This window comes from Osmerus eperlanus, chromosome 3, assembly GCF_963692335.1.
Source record: "Osmerus eperlanus chromosome 3, fOsmEpe2.1, whole genome shotgun sequence".
In the NCBI taxonomy this organism is placed as follows: Eukaryota; Metazoa; Chordata; class Actinopteri; order Osmeriformes; family Osmeridae; genus Osmerus; species Osmerus eperlanus.
This window is the reverse complement of record NC_085020.1, coordinates 17,650,445-17,670,663: the sequence shown is the minus strand read 5'-3', so window position 1 is coordinate 17,670,663 and position 20,219 is coordinate 17,650,445. Positions and strand designations below refer to the sequence as shown.

The window sequence follows — 20,219 nt, the reverse complement described above, 5'->3', positions numbered from 1 at the left end:
GCACCGGTGTGTGTGTGTGTGTCTGATTGTCTGTGTGCTGTATGTGTTTGCTGTGTGTATGTGTCATTACTTACACATGTTCTGAAGATATGCAGGACTGTGCATAATGGTGTCAGGGTGCGTTTGCACATGTTTGTGTGTTTAGATCTCCCTGTTAGTGGAGGCAGGTTTGCTGCTTTATGTGTCTGTTTGTGTGTGTGTGTGTGTGTGTATGTGTATGTGTGTGTGTGTGTGTGTGTACTTGTGTGTTTGAGCTCATAGTGGAGATGTCAGGTATTTAACAAAGCCAAGATGTTGTCTTTTATTATCAACAGTAATGGTGTAAACACCCAAAGGGCTTTTTTGTTTCACTCAATGACACTGAGGGGCCGTGGGTGGCTACATCAAAGAATAACCCCTCACCCCCCCTTTAATGAGGAACAGGGCTCACTAGCCTTGACTAGGCCTGCCATCTCTGTGTGAGTGTGTGTGTGTGTGTGTGTGTGTGTTTGTGTAGGGAAAAAAACACTAGTCTTTAGCACCATATTGCCAGACATTATGTTTGTATGACTCAAAATGCCCTCTAAACCAGTCAGCTTTCTTTTACTTTTGGCCCGAGTTTTTATGAGGCTCCGGTCCTCTTTAAGCAGCGTTGTGGAGCTCTGAGGAGATTAGTACCTACAGTAAAGATGGATGGTACATGAGTGCTGGGGGGAGACTACTAAAAGTCCCACAGTCTGAGAGACTGTAGTTCATGAGCCCTTCATTTCCTATGGGGATTTGGGTTGCAAATCTTTAATGTGACCACAACAAAGCTTTTCTTCAAGGCCATATGTGTGGACTCGCAGTCTCACCTTTATCTCAGAAATACACTGAAGCGACATGGGGCAATTTTTACAAGGGCAATTAGAAGAATAGCTTAGATGTTTTTTGTTGCCGAAAGCAGCCTATCGCAGTACAGTAAGTCACTGAAGCTTCTGCCCTAACGTTAAAGGCTTAGCTATGGCATTGGTGGTTGGGAGAATGGAGAATGTGCATCTCTCTACCGTGAGGAAAGCCAAAGGGTTAGCGTCGAACAAATCAATCAAAGCACTGACCAGAGAATGTGTTTGTTTGACGTTTACCACTGCATTGTTCCAACGCCTGGAGCCTCCAAAACAAAGACGGATAGGCTTGAAACAAGGCATTTCATTAGCGGAGAATGCCCTGATTTGGCTGCCTCTGCGACAGTGGCGACAACCAATTATAGGCCTACATTGCTCCGTCGTCGTCAACTCCCATTTCGGCGAAGCGGGAGCGCCACATCCTCTTCTCCCGGCTGCTGCTGTCTCCTACAGTACATCTCTCCTCCTCCATTTAAGGAAAGGTAAATAGCCCAGACAGACAGCTTCATTAGCCAGCGTCTGAGGAGCCCAGGGCCGATTGTCGCTTAAATAGTGCGCTTTTACCGCGAGCCCAGCCGCCGACCCCAGATCAATTACAGCTGACATTACTGTTTGTCGGGCGGCTTTTTTCCTGGACAGAGGGAGTAAAAAACGAGATCAGGCCAGAGCTTTGGCTGGAAATGTAATCTTCCCCCTCTCTTTCGCTCTTTCGCTCCACAAACAATAAATCATTCAGCTGAGGAGATAATAAAGTGCCAAGTAGAAGCTGGTTTAATTTTTGTCAGGGGAAATCTACCCAGGGCCAGGCTAGAAGAGTCGGTGCTTGTCGCGAGCTGAATAGGTCTGCGCGCACTTCTCTTTTGAAGGCTGGGATTTACACTCCTTTCTCTCTCCCTATCTATCTATCTATCTCTCTCTCTCTCTCTCTCTCTCTCTCTCTCTCTCTCTCAAACACACAAACACACTGTAGTTTCAGCTGTGATTCTCATCCTCCCTTCCAGACCCAGAGGAAGGCGAGTGTGAAGGGCCGTTAGATGGATGGAGAGGCTGGCTGGATCAGACCTGCTGTTACAACAGTCAGGATTAACGACAGCACAGATTGCTGCGGGTTAATGACTCAATCATTTTAGTCATCCAAAAAGGTTGCAATTACTGCCCTCGTTTTAATCATTTTAAGCCATTCATCAAGTGATTTCCCAGGAATTTCTCTGAAAAAATGGAGTATTTGATCTGTAGCCTACACTGTGTGTGTTTTTACAGTCGCGCGTCTGACGCGACCCCTTTTTTTAATCATGTTGTTACCAAAGGCTGTTTTAATTCATTCAATTCATCCTCTGATTCGGATCTTTGCTTATTCAGGCGTGAACTTATCCCGAGCTCTGAGCAACATAATAGCTTAGCTGTTTGTATCCATATTAAGTGATTTGTAGTTTTAATGATGGTAAATAGGAGTTCACCTTTGGAAGTCCCTGAGGCTTACTCCAGGTAAATTACTCTGACTGCATTGTTTATGCCCTTCTGTTGGCAAAGAGCTCGTGGGAATTCAACCCGCATCAGATTTGAACTTCTGAATAGAGAAAAAACTGGAGCTGACAAACAGGCTTATAGAAGTGTATTTACTGATCTGAAGGCTTATGGAAATGATAATATGAACGAATGAATGGGTTAGAGATACTTTTTCTTTATGTTACTTTTGGCAACACATTACCCTAAGGTTATATTTACATTATCGACCATGCAACTGCATAACAAAACCAAAAGAACAATATTACAGTGATATATAGGCTAAGGGGTAAGTGAATGTTACATTGACATTCATCGTGTTATCAACACAGCTGTCAACTGCCCCTGTACAACATCCACTTACCTGCTAACACTTAATATCATATAATTACATTAATATCATATAATTACATAGCCTTTCCATAGGCCTACCTGCAATATTGCTAAGTACAGTGTAGTCAATGTAACCTGTAAAGTGTTGCCTATACTTTTTCGACATGTTTGTACTCTGTGTAATAATACGGCCCACAACATTGTTGTGGAGTTCTGTAAGTGACATACAGAAAGGATTCATTTTTTAGAACTTTCCTTCGAGCCACAAACTCTAACATGATAGTATCACTGATGTAGTATGGGTCACATTCCCATACCCACTCGCCCTAATCCATCATTGTGGTACCTGAGGGAAAGAAATTCACAAAATCCCCTTTTTTCCCATACGACTTTTATTCAAGACGTATTCAAATAGGACACAAAACACTCAACCATGTAGCGACAACACCTGCCACTCTGAATGGTAGCGACCCCTCTCCGCCCCCTTGCCTTTCAGTCCGCGATAATGGGGCTTGGCATAGCCTTGTTAGCCTACGGAACATACTACTGCAGCGATCTGAATGGGGGAACTTCAGAGGAGTGACATGGGATGAGGAGAGAGGGATGTGAAAGGGAGCCGGGCGGACCCAGCGACGGGGGAGAGGACCCCCAGGGAGAGCGGCGCCTCCGGAGCCCACCAGGCGACACCGTGGCGGTGAATGACGGCGACATCGTTTACTCTCTCTGGTTGAAGCTGGAGAGCTATTTTGAATGACAAAAGCAAAGTCACCTCTCCTCTCTCAAGTAGCCTATGGTTTGTGGGTTTTGTTTAAGACCCAGTCAGTGGGCGTGGAGTTATATGAATGCTTGTTTGCCCGTGGGTGCGTATAGGCATGTATAGGTGGAGATTCGTTTGGAGCCCTCAAAGCCAGAACAACCCTTTCCTCTCAGGCTCCCGAGGGCTTTTCAAAGGAAGGTGGGTACAGAGACAGGCCTTCTCCATGTTGTCCTGCTGTAAGTACCCCTGCAATCAGGCCCCTCTGTGGAGTTTTTTAATTGAGTTCAGCCCGCTGAGTGGTAATTGATTCAGACTGAGCTGCAGAAGAGGCGCTCAGGCAAGGTGCAAGCCCGGCTTCCGCCTTCTTTAATCTCTGCGGCTGTTTCATGTTTGGGAAATGCTGGCCACTGAGAACCTGCGAGCTATTCTTTCTTATGGAAATCAAGATGTGTTTTTGTTGTTTTTGTTGGGGGGGGTTTTGGAAGGAGGGCGAATAAATGACAGGAAAGAAGGAGCGCTTCTTACGCCTTTCATTTGAAACCTGTGTCCTTCTCTTTGGAGGCTACGCCATGCAGATATCCTCACCCCCATCGGCTACTAAGGGTTTTTTTCGGTCACAAAAACCCAAAGACAGACTTGTTTGGAAGATCAGCTTTTTGTAGTGCAGTTCTTTTTTGTCTCCCCCTCCCTCCCTCTCTCTTTCTTTTTCCCTCTTTCACTCTGCTCTTGAGCCACTCTGCCAAGAGAAAAAGACACACAAAAAAAGAACGAGAGAGAGCGAAAAAAAGAGGGAAAGAAAAATCAACAGAGGGTCTCAATCAGATTCAACACTGTGAGGTTCCCCTTAAAGCTCTTCCGCGAAAAAAAAAGACAGCATCAACTGTGGTGGAGGAATCCGACCAAACTGTTCCCAGTCACTTTTGATCTCCCTCCTGAGTTCAAAGTCTCTGGAGTGGGGGGGGGGCTGTGTGGGGCTGTGGTTCTGAGCTACAGACACCTAGCTTTGACCTTCTGTACGTGTTCTCATATTCTTTTGAAAGTTGGTCTGTTTTTATTATTATTATTATTGCAGTGTTTGGGAGCCAAGTGTTACAGTACACTAGGTCCCAATAGCACTTTCTCACTAGACTTTCTCTACGGACCCCTAATGTTTATCTATTTGAACAATTAGAGAACTATTGCCAAGCAGATATTGAATAATTTGAAACATTTGTAAGAGTATCTGATGTTGGTAATAGCTTAATTTGTGTGCATGCAGAATTGAACCAAAAGATGTTAGTCCTTTGTTGTAGTTGAGTTGAAAGTGAGGCAAGCTGGCTCTGTAGTTTACAATATAGACACTGTAATGAGGCTGAAGTCTTTGCCATGATGCAGTCTAGGGATAGCTGTTTGTCATTAGTGCATTTTAACTAGTCATTTGGGTAATGGCTTCTAAGAATGCCTTGTCTCTTAAAGAGATGCTTCTTATGTGACTATGTACAGTAAGTAGGGACCCCATTTACATAATGTACCCCCTTTATTCATCGTAGAATAATTAATGCATATTTGCAGCTGTTCAAACTTTTTAGGCTTTGAAACACTGTTGGTATAGTTAGTGTGCCCATTTCAATATAATTGTTGAAAATGTATCTATAATTAATGTGTTGTTAAACATTCACATATCTTCTGTTAACACAGTGCATGAGAACCACTTGAATACATTTTTCTTAAACATACTTGTGAGTTGTAAATTATGCTCATATCTAAATGCAAACATTTAGTACATTACTTATTTTTGATTTCTGCTTCTCTTCTTGGTACAAATCCATAGCATTCCCATTAAAAGTATTACAACGTGCTTTTTTTTAACCAATCGGCTTGCTCCCTTCTTGTTTCCATAGGCTTGGAACTCCCCTTTATGATGATGCCCCACCCACTGATCCCAGTCAGCCTGCCCCCAGCCTCGGTCACCATGGCAATGAGCCAGATGAATCACCTCAGCACCATTGCCAACATGGCTGCTGCCGCCCAGGGCCAGAGTCTCCCCTCCAGAATGGTCACCTCCGTCATAAAGGTAACACCCATGACCCGAGGCTCCGCCCCCTAGAGTGGAACAGTCCAAATCAAACAGAAGGCCAGTCGTGTGGCTAATGCTAAATCCAGGAGCCTACTTAGCGCTTTGAGTGCAAGAAAGGCACATTACAAACCAAATGTATTATTATTATTGGGTGTGCTCAAGCCTTCGGCGAGAGCACAACCTTTGTTCTCTCACATATATATTATTATTTTTTTTTTTATTTTTTTTTGCCCCCCTAAAACTCAGTCAATATTTGGCCTACATAGACAACGTAGGTGTCAAAAGTTTCGTCTTGGTAGCGATTGAGTTGCTTCTATTGGAATTTACGTTCCGTTGCATGGTTTAGGCTCAAGTTACGTTTTTGTGGCGAAAAGTGAAGCTAACGGTGGCTAATTTGCTAGCCACAGTCACTGACGTTACTAACGTCACTACGTCACTAACGTCACGAAAACACGCGTGACTACCTTTGGCAGAACATTCGTTTCGCATCTGTTAACTTGGGGGATAGCTAGGCTAACTATAGCTTTACTGCAAGGCAGCTGCAGAAACGCCACAAGCACAGAGGCCAGGGTGATAACTATTTACTCATTTTACTTTGTGATATGACACACAATTGTGATGTGTAATGTACAGTATAAGCTGATATTATTAAGGAAGTACATCTACTTTCGGAAACAGTAGTCTACTATTTCACTGAAGTATTAGCATCATGACGTTAGCCTGTGTTGCCCGGGCAACACATACTACAGTGGTCTATGATGTAGCGTTATCTGTTTTCAATCGTTAAAATAAACATTCCTCACATATACATTTTCTTTGTAGGATTTATTCTGACATTAGTAAACGATTTGTTGGTGAAATGACCATTACCTGTGGTTTCAAACCAGTGTAGCTCACTGCAACGCTGTAGCTTACGCGAGACACACTAAAAAAACATCTACACTACAGTACTCAGCTGTTTAGGAAGTCAAACGGCGACAGAACGTGTTCGGCACTCCCCTTACTTAAATCAAAAGTCTAACTACTAACCTGAACTTCATTGCCACAGCCTAAACGTTGTCAATCTGTTCATGAAAATAATTAATTTCAGCTTAAACCGTACAACGGAACGTTAAATCCAATTCAACCAACGCAATCGCTACCAAGACGAACACAGCAGTGGTCTAGTACTGTACCGTAGTAGTACAATTTACCGGGGCAGCTTCTCCACACAGGGCTATATCGCATTTTGCGTTGTTACTGACAATGATCGCTACCAGTGAGCTTTTTATGAATGAGCGATTTTCCACTAAATAAATGTCAAGCTTATTTACGTTTTGGGGGGCATATTTTCAGTTAGCAGATGGTACTGTTTGAATCGCGATTCCATCTTCTACTGCCGGGTAACGTCGTAGAATAATCTTCAAAGGGGGTTCTTTATTAATGAATGAATGCAATGAGTAGGCTAAATGCCTGAAAATATCATGAGAAGGGAAAAACTTAAAATGACGTTTAAATCATAGAGATTAGGTCAATTTTTACACCCGTCTGCCAAATGTATTCGTTTTGATTCAACGATGAGGCTGCCTCTTGCAGGGGAAATGAGAAGACATCTATTTCATTCTACACTTCACTCGTATTTTGAGTTGTAAATGAGCAGCAAAAAAAAAGATGCTTTTAAATCTATGTAATATTTATACATAATAAGTAGGCCCTATGCATTTTTATATAAAATATACAGGAATATCAGTTGTAAAAATGGCATTAAAATCCTTGTACAACCGACGCAAGCAAGCACACCCTACAATTTCCCCAGAAATTGTACCCTCTCTAGTTATTATTATTATTACTACCAAGCTAAATCAGCATCCATGTGAGGGAATGAGCGGTTGCAAAGCTGATTTTAACGGTAAACGTGTGTGGGTTTTTGTCTGTGCTGGGGTTCCAGGAGCGCATGCCGGATAGCCCGTCCCCGGCTCCCTCTCTGGAGGACGGGCGGAGGCCGGGCAGCCACCCCTCCTCCCACCGCAGCAGCAGCGTGTCCAGCTCCCCCGCCCGCACAGAGAGCTCCTCGGACAGGATACGTACGTCCCCCTATTACCTCCCCATGCAGCGAATCAGACTGGCGAACTGCGCGTTCAGTTCCTCAAGTAAACAAACCCACCAAACTGACTAAAACCAACACCGGTTCTGCTCCTCGGAACCGATTAGATTGTGTAGAATGTGTGTTCTCATGATCGAGTTCTTACTTTCAGATGCCGGATAGAAGCTAGGTTTTGTGGTTCAGTCCGCGTCACCTGTTCCTCTCTGTACGCCCCCCAACCCCACCTCCCTTCCCCCAGCGATGCACCAGAACGGACTGTCCATGAACCAGGCCCTGTTGGGCCTCTCCCCCAGCATCTTGCCTGGGCCCAAGGAGGGGGACCTAGCCCACGACATGAGCCACGAAGCCAAGAGGATGCACATCGACAAAGGTCAGACACTGCCCCTGATGAAGCGCCCTACAGTAACATGTAGATCTCGTACAGTATGTAACAGTACATCTGCTCTCTACTGTATATACATGAGTAATGTCATAAGCTCTTATACCCAAAGTCTAGATATTTGTGCAGTATACTGTACATCTGTTCGGTTATATACAGTAGATCTTCTGCTTACGCTCAAACATACACTGTTGGGGTGATATGCCGACATAAACAGCATGAGGCACCCAAATCAATAATTATGATAATTATTCCGGTAATTATTATAAGATAATGTCCAGAAGTTTGGGCAATTCTTGTCTGAGATGTGTGCCGTACCTCGTACTCCGATCCACTCAACCAGTAAGTCTCATAGGAGCAAGAGAAAAAAAAGAAAACGTTCAAAACAGAGAAGCAAATGAAAATCGAGCTACCAAGTGCTGTGGATTAAATACAAAATTAAGCAAATAATAGATTTTAGTATTCCCCAATGGAATAGACTGGAGCTGAGGTGGGCCGTGGTGGGCTAGGGTGAGGGGAGGTGGGGGGTGCGTGCGTTCGTGCAGGAGGGGGTGATAATGATATTAAAACCACTGTGGAAATCATTGCTGTGTGTGCTCCCTACTGGTTATCCTAAAGTAGAGATCAGTGCTAGACCTTCACTGGCAGAGTGTGAAGCAGTGAATAGTAATAATTAGCACGATCATGATCTGAATTCAACGGGTCAAAGTGAGTGTGTGGGTGTGTGGATAGGGTGGAAGAGGAAGGAAGAGATGGGGGGGGAAGGGGGTGCAGGAAGATACGCTAAACCATTAGGAAACTTCTCTCAAGCCATTAATGCCAGGTGACTATCTTAACAGGAGTTGGTCGATAGCCTACGCTTACATACTAAGATTGTCAAAGCCAAAAAGCATCTGTTTCTTTGAATTTCAAGTGTGGGTAAGAGAGAGAGAGAGAGAGGCCTTGTGAGATGATTCCAACAATCCACATATTTAGTCTCTGTGTCATACACGTCCAAACGCGAGCGCGCACGCACGCACACTGCATTATTATTGAGATTGTCAATTCCTAATATGTCACCGGTCTTGATTAGAATGCAAGGCTCTCCAGCGTGTGCACCAGAGGTCTCAGGCTGTGGAAAACATTTTTATAAAATAAGCCATTAATGCAGAGGAGTGCAACTAAATTAGTTACCAATTTGCTGAGCATGAATTAATGAAGAGAGCTTCTCCCGGCTCCCACAGTTGTAATTTTCATAATAACCCCAGACCTTTATTTGGCAGGTTGTTTAGTTTTTTCGTTTGAAGGTTTTCATTAGTCTAATGAGGACTGTGCAAGGGCGAGCAGTCAGCACAATTTACATGAGGAAGCTATCATAATAAATGAGGCAATTTGAATAACACGCACAGGTTTATGCTGCGAGATAAGAGAGATTGTAGCAGCCAGATTCAGAGGTAACCAATACATTAGAACCAACTAATAACCAAAGTAATCCCAATAAAAGCCTTAAGTGAAGGGAATAAAATTAATGATAGATATATTGAACTGTAATGATATGATACATGATGCATTGGATTAATAAAATAAATGTGTTCTATTGTTAAAGAGGTTGGGAGAGAGCGCCTCACCATTCACAACTGCCTTTGTTTATGGGGAGCTTTTTAATTAGGCTTGTTCATCTCATCAGTTTGTTTAGACAAATGAGATAACATTCCACTGGTTTAATGATATCTCTCTCCACTTGTTTGATCTTTATGGTCCTGGCAGAGCATTACATTAATCCAGTGTATTGCTGCCGTACTGTCTGGTCTAGCAGGTCCACACATGGTTCTGTCCCTTAAACACACCAGTCCATGCACACACACACACACACACACTCTAATGCTACACACCACCTCCACATCACTCCCATCCTCATCTCTTATCTCCGCCGCATCCACTTTGTTGGTAAACGACAAAGTGTGTTTGTTGTCGTTTTGAAAAGAGGATTTCTTAAGTTGAGTCACCCAATGCGCCACCACCAGATGGCAGCTTTTGGGGACGTCTTTTGAACGTAGTTCTTTTTACTCCAGCTCGTAGTAGATGAAGATTAGATGGTTGGGGGGGGGGGGGGGGGGTAAAGCAAAGCAAAAAGCCAACGATTATCTTACATGTGATCATTGAAATACTTCAAACATAAAGTCTGTGGCGATAACGTCCAACAAGCCTCTGTCTCGCAAAAGAGCAGGTAGTTGACAAACAACGGAAGTTTGAAAGACAGTGAACCTTTGGCTTCAAAATTCAATATAGACATCAAACATGAAGTTTTTCTCTGGGACAAGTATTCTAATCTCTAAACGCAACCCATACTCTATTAATTCATACAGACTATAGAAATTTGCTCTCCAAACCATGTGGCAGATACAGTTCGCTAGCATGGTGTATTTCCATTCCATGTCAAACCTATTCAGAAGGATAACAAAACCATCTGCAGTCTTTTATCTCCAGTAAAGCAGTTATGTTGAGGTGGTAGAAGCCTTGCGTGTAAACTGATTCTGTAAACCATATTTTAAAAGGGGATGATTCGACTGCAATGTGATATACTGGCGCTTGGCTGGTAAATGTTATGTATCTTTGTTGACACAATGTGAGCCGCGCTGGTAATGTTCCGCATGGCAGAAATGGATCATCCCGGTGTCGCGTTACCTCGAGGTGAGCCGAGTGGCCTGGTTTCAGAGGAAGCAGAGAAACAAATAGTGCTTTTGTCTGTTTGTGCAAACGTAGCTCAAATCTGAATGGCCACATCTAGTTCCTGGGGCTTAGTGTGAGTGTCATTTCAGCAACATTACAAAGTTACAGGTCACAGTGATCGTACAGTACAGCCATGGTCCCAGTAGGCCTGCGGTAATATTACAGTCTCTGAGGTAAAAACGTAGAATGAGGATCCAAGTAGACCTACAGTATAGCAATGGTCCCACTAGTTCAATAAGGATAGTCCCAGTGATAGGTCTACAGTACAGGCACGGTCCCAGAAACCCTGCAGCAAAAAGAGGATTGTCTAGGTGTGGCTCTGGGCCGGCAGCCTGCATGTGTCTGGCTGTTTGGAGAGAGAAGCCTGTACTCTGTAGAGAGCTGAAACAAGCCACTGTCCTCAGGCTGTTAAGGAAAGGCAGGTTGTGATAAGCCTTGTTTCAGTGTTTTAGACAACCTGCGTGTCCCAGTGTCAAATTGATGTGAGGTAACTAGATTTCCGTGCAGAGTGCCTCTCCTGCTGATGTCAAGCTGCAAGTATGAATTGCAACCTCCCTTATGGTGCATTGTAGGCTGTGTCAACAGTACACTGACATTGAGGGGCTATCTCGGCTTGCTATCATTAAAAGGTAGATGTCTTCCTTGTGTAAGCTCCTTCCCTTCATCTCTCTGTTTCCCTTTAATCCATAGTGTTCTCCTCGGTCCTCCCTGTGTCCTTGGCGTTGCGAGCTTCAAACACAGTGCTGACTACCTGACTTTGCAGGAGTCGGGAGGCGAGATCATTAGCCATCAGCGGCCCTGAAATGTGACTTGGCAGACAATAATGCTTTATGATCAAACAACTTGTCAGTGCGTCCTGTCGAAATGAAAGAGCGCAGAAAAAAAATAATATATATATATATAAAAAATAATTCAATAGAGGATCAATCAAATTTGCTTGGACCTCTGGGGTTGGATTGGGTGGGTAGGAGTGGGGGGGGGTATGGGGGGGGGGGTTGCTGATGGTGCAGAGAGGGGTGATTCCTCCAGGACATGGAGAGTTCATTTGGATATTTGTTCTCCTCTCTCATGAATGTTCCATTGCGTGATACCTTCTCTCCACTAATCATATTTCCCCGCGAAAGAATGGGGGATGCTTTTAAGGAGGAGGGGGGGGAGACGTTGAAAAGAGAGAGGTTCTTTTTAATCTTTGAAATGCCTCAAAAGTGACAGAATGCTTTCTGCTGCCAAGTCGTGAGCCTCGGATGGGGGGAGATAAATATGCTGTGGTCAGCTAAGTGTACCTAGTGAGCAGAGAGAGGCAAATTTAATAATGCATTATCATTCAGAGGAGAAGGTGAAATCTGCCTGTCCATCAGAGTGCCTGGGCCTGTTTCATGTTACCCTTCTCTGCAAACCAACGAGTGTTGCACCAATCCTGGCCTGGCCTGTACTGTCGATATCAGCATTCCTCTATGCTTCTTCTCCCGACTGTCAAAAACACATCCACCATCAAAGCAGGTATCTATTGGAGAAGACTGGAGCTAAGTTCGGATCACAGTCGGTATTCTTGATAAAACTGGAGTTTTTAGGATAATAACCAAAAGTGCAACCTTTCCTTTCTTCTTTTTTTTGACAATAGAGGGCTTATTTTACATATCTGAGCAGCTGGTATTATGCATATTAAGGCAGCAGATTCTCCTCCGAATGCCCTTGGACAGAAACATAAAACAATTATGAAGATTAGGTACAATGCTGGAAATTTGCGATTCAAAACAATTACACATCTCATCCGGCCACTGCTGCAGTCAGATATGGTTGACCCTGATTATGTATCTGTATTTTTAGAGGCATTCTGTTTTGGTTGTTTGTATAATTTAATGTTTACATGTAAACAGTAATTAAGGGATGCTCTCCTACATGCCAGGCTGTGCCAGTGCCAAGGTAAACACGGGCGTACCAGTGCTCTACAGTCCATCATGTTTACAGACTGGCCACGAAGAAGGCTATTTGTGTGCCGTTCCCTGGGCAAGCCCCATAAAACACATCCAATTGGTGGCCAGTGTTGAACACAGGCCCTCTTATCATGCTGCAGTCTGCTCGCTGACTTGAGGACATTGCGAGTCGAACCTTTAAATTTTCACTCTACTGTAATTACGCTGCTATACTTGAGCTTTTATATCCTTTCACTGGGAAAGTAAATCATTCCTAATAAAGACAGAGAAAGAGAATAGAGGGAGACGACTGGAAGACTAATTCTCTCTCTCTCTCTCTCTCTCTCTCTCTCTCTCTCTCTCTCTCTCTCTCTCTCTCTCTCTCTCTCTCTCTCTCTCTCTCTCTCTCTCTCTCTCTCTCTCTCTCTCTCTCTCTCTCTGAGCGGGTGTTTAAAAGCCATTCTCTAAGTATTCCAGTCACCTTGACTTTGCCACCGCAGCCTAGCGGAGAGTGTTGCTTATCCTGCCTAACCCCGGCCTGTCAATTAGGTGTTTAAAAATTAATCTCTTTAACTGGAAATACCATGCCGGCTTTCTTCCGTCTGCAAATGAAGTGTTATTAATTCACACAGCGCAAAGCCAATGTTATGAATAATGTTATCAAAACAGATTTCCACACGTTTAACACGTCGCTCCCAGTTTAAAAACCCCTTAAGCATTCTCAGAACTGCAAAACCAGGACCCCGTTCATGGATTTGCATCCATTTCCAAGCCGCGGTGCTAGTTAGGCCCAGACAGAGCTATTCTAAGCAGGGCCTTTGAAAGTTTAGCTATGCCCCTTTTTGTGTATTCTACTTGATTAAGAACTAGCCCAGCTCAGTAGGCCTGCTGTATGTCCAGACTGGATTAGCGCTAGCGTGGGTCTGTCTGGCATCGCTTGTTGATAGTTAGGCCTAATCTGAGGCTTCCTTCTCTGTCGTTTCTCCCCCTGGAGGTTAGCATTGCCGGGCAATGACACTCTGGTAACGTAGTCCCCTCATAGTCGGAAGTATCTCTGATCCTGCTGCACGCTATCTGGAGAAGCCTTATTAAAGAGTCGCGATTATGTGGGATTTTATTTCTGTCTGTTTGCTTTTTTCATTATCATTGTGTCATTGGTGCGTGGGCATGCTCGCATGTGTATTGGTTTTGATGCACAGTTGCAGCACGAGAGTTGTATTGTTATCATGTTGAAGCAGGACAAAGTAAGCCTCAGTTAAGAAGTTGTGTTAATAACTGTCAAACAAAAGCGGGACTAAACAATGAGTTAGAAATAAACGGTTGGATGATTAGCCAGTCAGGGAGATTAAGAGGGTACACAGTAGTAACGATCGACTTTGAAAGTTGAACGATTCAGGCAAAACACAAGATCAATAATCAAGGCCAATTTAATATCTGGGATTCGTCTCAGAGGTCAACGGACAGATCTGGTCAATGGTACTCAATAGGCAAAGACACCACAGGCGCTCTCAAACACGTACTCATGCCGTCCTCTGGTAAATCGCCTTTAGTTTTGTCTGACTGGTCTATGTCCTCAATATCGGACTGATATTTCTTGGGTCAGTGGTTTAAGATAATGTGAAGTCACAGGACACCTAGATGAGTTATACAAGGTCAAGTTGTACAGTGTGTGTGGATGTGTGTGTGTGTGTGTGTTAAGGTTGCTTTTCCCAGTTTAAACCTCTCCATATCCCTGAAGCGCAGGTAGGCTCAGATAGAGAGGTTGAGCCCTTTTAAGGCCGCAGGTTAAGTATTGTAATCTGTAATCCTGTGCTGACCACCGGTACAGATACAGATACCAGCTTTCTGTAGCACTCCATCGAGTCTCTGCTCGTGCTGTCCCCTTTAAGAGCCCCTCTGAAGGTGGGCGCTGGCAGAAACAAAAGTCCTGTAGGCTTTTATGCAGTCATCACAGTCAGCCAAGACCCTAATCCTCAGAGGTCCCATAATGACATAGCCCCTGCATTTATTACACACAAGAGAAAGAGAGGGAACGAGGAATACCGGGAGAGGAGAAGAGAGGGAGAGAGAGAGAGGGGAAAGGGAGAGAGAGAGAGGGGGGGGGGGAGGGAAAGGGAGAGAGTGAAAATGCTGACTTTGAACAAATGAACACCCTGACCTTTATGCAATAAATATGACATGGGCCGCATAAAAAGACAAGATATCTTCCTCCTGAATGGGAGTCAACACTGATCCTGTTCTCTCTCTTTATGTTTCTTTCTTTCTCTCTCTCTCTCTCTCTCTCTCTCTCTCTCTCTCTCTCTCTCTCTCTCTCTCTCTCTCTCTCTCTCTCTCTCTCTCTCTCTCTCTCTCTCTCTCTCTCTCTCTCTCTCTCTCTCTCTCTCTCTCTCTCAGTTGACTGAATGAATGTGACATGAAAACAAATGTGAAATCTATTCTGTGGATTTCTTGTACCGAATTGTTCCTCCATTTGTGCAGCACGTGAAGAAAAGCAAAGGAAACATTCAGTATTGGGTTATTTAATCACTAATGAATGACTGCAGATAATTGTAGAGTAATGCATAATCAAAGTAGCATCGTAACATATCTGGGTGTAAATTGTGTGTTTGTATTTTCCCTGAAAAGAGATCTTTCAATACAAGTCTTGTTCATAAAAAGACAAATTGTCAGTATCCATAGTTGCAACTGCAGCGGCCCTATTCTCCATGGATGCGTTGTGTCACCTTTAGACTGTCAACTTCTAAGGATTTATGCTTATTTCTTCCTGCTTGCCTGTCAAGTTTGTGTTGCCCTCAGCCCTCTGCCTCGAGAATCCGTTTCAATTTATTAAGGCAAACCAAAGGACTCATTACCTCAGAGAGACATAGGGAGAAAGAGAGGAGTGACATCTCGAATTGGTTATTAATGGCGAGGCATAGCCGTAGGGCAGTTGAGACTTAATGGTATCCTACCAGAAAATATGGAGGTGTCACTTTCCAAAAAGTCATGCTTAAATGTCAGCGTTTTTAAGGTCCCTGTCGCTAATTTTAAGCCACTGCCCTGCACAGTAATGTTTTGGAGAGCGTTTTTTAAGAAGCACGGCTGACTGGACAACCTGATTATCTTGGTCACCTCCCTCCCTCCCTCTCACTCTTTTTCTCTATTTCTCTCTTTCTCGCTCTCTCGCTCTCTCTCTCTTCCTCCCCTTCCTTTTTTTGCAAATGGGTTTGTGCAGCAACCGATTTCATCTCTAAGTGAAGGCAACATTAGGGAAGTGAGGGAGCCGGAGAGCGAAATAGGGAAAGCAGGCGGTTTGATTTTCATGCTGTGATAAGAGAGCGAGAGCCAAATGTTACCTGTTAGCGGGGCCCGACCAGGCCTCCACTCTTGACTTTGTCCCCCCAGCAGGACGGAGCAAACACTCATTTTCCTCTCTCCGTGATGAAAAGGAAATTAGTTTAAATGTGATGAGGGCACATTAGCGTGTGTGTACGTGCCTGTGTGTTTGTGTCTTCGTACCACACCCTTGCAGAGTTTTGGTGCGTGTGTGCGTGCATTACAAATGGTGACAGTGTTTTTGTGTGTTCGAGGCATGGGGTGCAGTGTTCCTGTTGGAGGCAGGCTATAGAGTACATAAAGACAACCATCCCATATGTCCAACATATGCAGGTGTTAGTCATCCTAAAGGAATCTAACCTGTATGGAGCAGTCGGCACATTTACCCAGTATATTCTCCCTACTGTCTAGATTCTGTGTCTCTCTCTTTATCTCTCTGTCTGTCTGTGTGTCTATCTGTCTGTCTCTTTGTCTGTGTTTCTGTTTATCTATCTATAGATCTATAGATCTGTTTTTATAAGAACCAAACTACCTATCGGTGGAAGTTGTTTTCAAACATACAAACGCTTCGGGCAAGCTAAAAGACACCCGCTTGCTTCCTCTTTCTCTCTGCGCCTTTTACCAAACATATTACCTTTGGCGAGCAGTCCTGGAGGGGAAGGGAAGGTCAGAGGACTGTCCTTTGAAAGAGTGGGCGCATGGACGCGCCAGGCTGAGTGTTGCGTTCTATTAGCCGGGTCTGAGAGGTCAGAGCCACTCCAGCTGAAGGAGGAGGCTGCTTCCTCTCCGCAGCGCGGCGGGCTCCGAGTGGAGCGGCCGCGTGCTCCTTGTCGGCTCTCGCTGACACCCCCGGGGTTTTAGCATGCAGGAACCCCTGCGGGGAGGACAACATGGGTCCGCAAGGACACAGGCTTCACCTGTCAGGGTGGACCACTCAAGCTATCGCTGTTTGTTTCTCTCTTTTTCTCTCTCGCTCGGTTCTCCTCGCCCCTCCTCTTTCTTGTGGTCTCTGTCGATGTCTCTCTCTCTCCTCTTACCCACTTTATTTTGCTCGTCACCTCCTGTCTTGGTTCTTTTGCCGTCTGTCTGTTACTGTGTACCTGCTATTTCTTCGAATGTCTCTTTCAAAGGCTGCTTTTCAAATCAGTTGCTCTCTCTCTACCTCTCTCGGTTTATCTGTCGCTTTCTCTTGTCTTTGTCTCCTCCTTCTATCTTTCTGTCTGTGAGGACTCAGCTGAACGGCCCTCTGGGAGCCCGATTCAAGCACAGGAAGCAGAAACATATGGCACATTTTCAACTCCCAAGGTCAATTACAGCTATTTATCTAGAGATTGCAGTTAAATTTCCCAAGGTTTCCTCTAGATTTACTACAGATCGCCACGCACGTCTGTCACGTTTTAAATCAGGGCACTTTTTCCCCCTCTGCTCCTCTCCATTTCCTTTCCTGCTCTCCATCAAATATTTCAAAGGCCTTTGAGTGGATTTCAGACGTGTTTTATCTCCGGTTATCATGTACCCCATCTTTTTTCTTTTTTTTTTTTTCTCGGCATGGCCGGGTCCAAGTGCCGCTCGCAACACAAATCTAATAACATGTAAATTGGAGATAAGCCCAGATCCCTCCAAGTGATTTTTTATTTTTTTTTACATTCATAGTTTGTCAAGGCAATTCCTGGGCCCCTGTTTTAGCAGCACAACACACGAGGAGTGAGAAAATTAACTGGAAAGGTGATTCATCACTGCTAGAACACTGTCAAGGACTCCCTCTGCTGCTATTGAAAGCAGAGAGAGAGAGAGAGGGGGGGGTGGAGGATGGGGAAGAGGAGGAGAGGAAGAAAGAGGGGGGTGTTTAAATGATGGCATTTCATTCGGAATGCTTTGTATTTACAGCGGCCCATTTTTTATTTGCGGCCCCTATTATCCGCCAAAACAGTTGTTCGTGAAATGTTGTCGGTGACAGGGGATGACCTGCGTGACGGTTGTTTCCTTCGTGGAGAGTGCATTTCATATTGGGGAGGCCTGCAGCGCACGTCGCCCGCGCCGCCGCGAGAGAGGGGCTGTCACAGCTGCTCCTGGCAGGCTGGCTGAGGGGGAGAAATATCACCTGGAAACCAGGCCCCTCCATTCCGCGGGCGCCATCACTCCAGCGTCTGTCGCTGTAATTAAGTAGAAGTCAATGATTCTGGAGCTATGGTGAGAAATAAACATGCAAACGCACGCCAGCTCCTTAGCCACGAGGATGGAGAGCGGGGGAGAGAGGGAGGGAGGGAGGGAGGGGGTGAGAGAGAGGGGGGAGAGGGTGGGAGTTGGAGGGAGGCGCAGGCTAGGCCTTAAAATCCACATCCGGAAATGATGTACTCATAATTGTATGGTTCGTTTTCATTAAATAAATAGCGATTATATTGATCCAATCAGCATTTTATTTGGCTTCCGCGCGCTCCCCCCCCCCCCCCCCCCAACCAAAAGCGCCTGTATTTATGCACTGCTCCTGGTGGAAATGTTATCTGACAAGCCCTGCCGAAGTGAGCCTGTCGAACAAAACACGCTGTTTGCTTTCTCCCTCGGCGTGACAGGTTGCTTCCCCCTGCAACAAAGCCGTCAAAAATTCTGTGTGATCCACCGATATGTTGGAGGGAAAGCCCGCTGAGCGCGTAGCACGAGTTTGTTAAAGCAATGATTTATGATTAATGCCAACCCTAAATAAGAGGACAAAGTGCCTACAGTACAAATCAATTACAAATCTACAACATCATACCTCTCCCGGTGGCCGGCTAACGTCGGTAATATTTATGCTGATTTTATTGGAGGGAATGTGCGTAGTGGTCGTGGGGCAGCACTGTGAGATGTAATACAGCGCATATATTATTGAGCCAGTCAAAAGCTCAATAGCTTTTGCTTTATGTATTTTGAAGTACTTTCTATCTTTGATTATGCATTTTAAGCCTCCGTAACATGACGTAGGCCTACTATTAGCATCAGAAAGAGAATGGGATTTAACACAATTTTTTTGCCTTCATTCGTTTCAATGATCCTAAGCACCAAAACTAAACAAATTACCTCCAGAAATTGCTTTTTTTTTTAAGTAGGCAGTTCATTTTTTTTTTTTTATCCATTAGGCAACCATCCATTGTAATTAATCAACAAGGGGTGAACTCTGAAAAGGAGGAGAAAAGGGTGTTGGGCATCTCCACGGACCACCAGCATGTGTTTTCACTGCTTCTCCTCTTCTCCAAAAACCTGCAAATTACTAACCTAAACCATAGCTCTCTCTCTCTCACACACACACACACACACACACACACTCCTCTCTGTGCTGGCGGAGCTTGAGTTTCCAGGGCATTTGCAGATGCTTGAAATAATCTCCAATGTTTTTGCTCAATCTGCTCCGAGGACGGGTTGAAATAAATACTTTAAACTAATTAATGTAAGACCAGCTGTTACCTCCACTTTGGCTGGCATCAGTGAATATTGATGGGGGGTGGGAGGGGGTAGTCTGTGCTGTTCGGATCCTCTTCTGTGTCGGTGCAGTGCAGCAGTCAGACTGCCACATAAACACCCATTAATTCTGGAGAGGGGAGAATGTGGTGTGTGTGTGTGTGTGTGTGAGTGAGTGTGTGCGATGGGGGGCGGTCACACCGATCACAGCCGGGGTGTCCCTCTGCTAATAAAACTTTATTCGTCCAAACAGGGTGAACAGGAAAAACTGATGTCTGCAAGTCACTGTAGTGGCAGTTTGGGGGTTAGTGGGCTCTCTCTGTGGAAGCACAAGTAGCAGGTCTGGGTTGCAGTCTAGTGGATGGCAGGAGAATCCCCACGCATTATAAACAGGCCTCAGATCAGGAGAGGCACATCCTGTAGACAGGCTTGCAGATAACATCACACTTCTGTCCTCTCTCCCTTTCTCTCTTCCTTCCCTCTCTCTATTTTTGCCTCTCTCTCTCCCTCTCTCTCTCTTACTCTCTATCTCGCGCTCTCTCCCCCCTCCTTTACTCCCCCCCCCCTCCCTCCATCTCCGAGAGGTGTAGCGTATCAGAGATGGCTGGAGAGCAGATGGCCAGGGCCCTGCCCCTCCACTGGTGATGAATGGGAGATGATGTCATGTCGGTTTGACAGGCCGGCGTGCGTGCGTAACACACAAAAAAGACCCTCCAAGTCCTGGCCTCAGACTCGGCCCCGTCTGATCTAGGAGTCTACCTGTCGTGCCTTAAATGGGAAAAAGCTGGACTTCTGCGGGAGATGATATTGTTGAAAGCCCTCGCCCGGGCCCTTAGAGGAACAGAGGGCTGTATCCTCCAAGGACCTGAACAGGGT

At 45.0% G+C, this 20,219-nt stretch overlaps 1 protein-coding gene across 13 annotated transcripts in view; it reads left to right on the top strand.

The window, feature by feature from the left end:
* dachd (dachshund d) overlaps positions 1–20,219 on the top strand; it is a 100,394-nt gene that overhangs the window by 69,490 nt on the left and 10,685 nt on the right. For 6 of the 13 annotated variants that reach the window (XM_062457534.1, XM_062457529.1, XM_062457527.1 and 3 more), the window contains 3 exons: positions 5,337–5,510; positions 7,432–7,641; positions 7,834–7,965. In XM_062457534.1, the coding sequence (XP_062313518.1) occupies positions 5,337–5,510; positions 7,432–7,641; positions 7,834–7,965 (516 nt within the window). The remainder of the gene's footprint in view (positions 1–5,336; positions 5,511–7,431; positions 7,642–7,833; positions 7,966–20,219) is intronic. The other 7 variants (XM_062457531.1, XM_062457530.1, XM_062457535.1 and 4 more) reach the window with 3 other exon arrangements.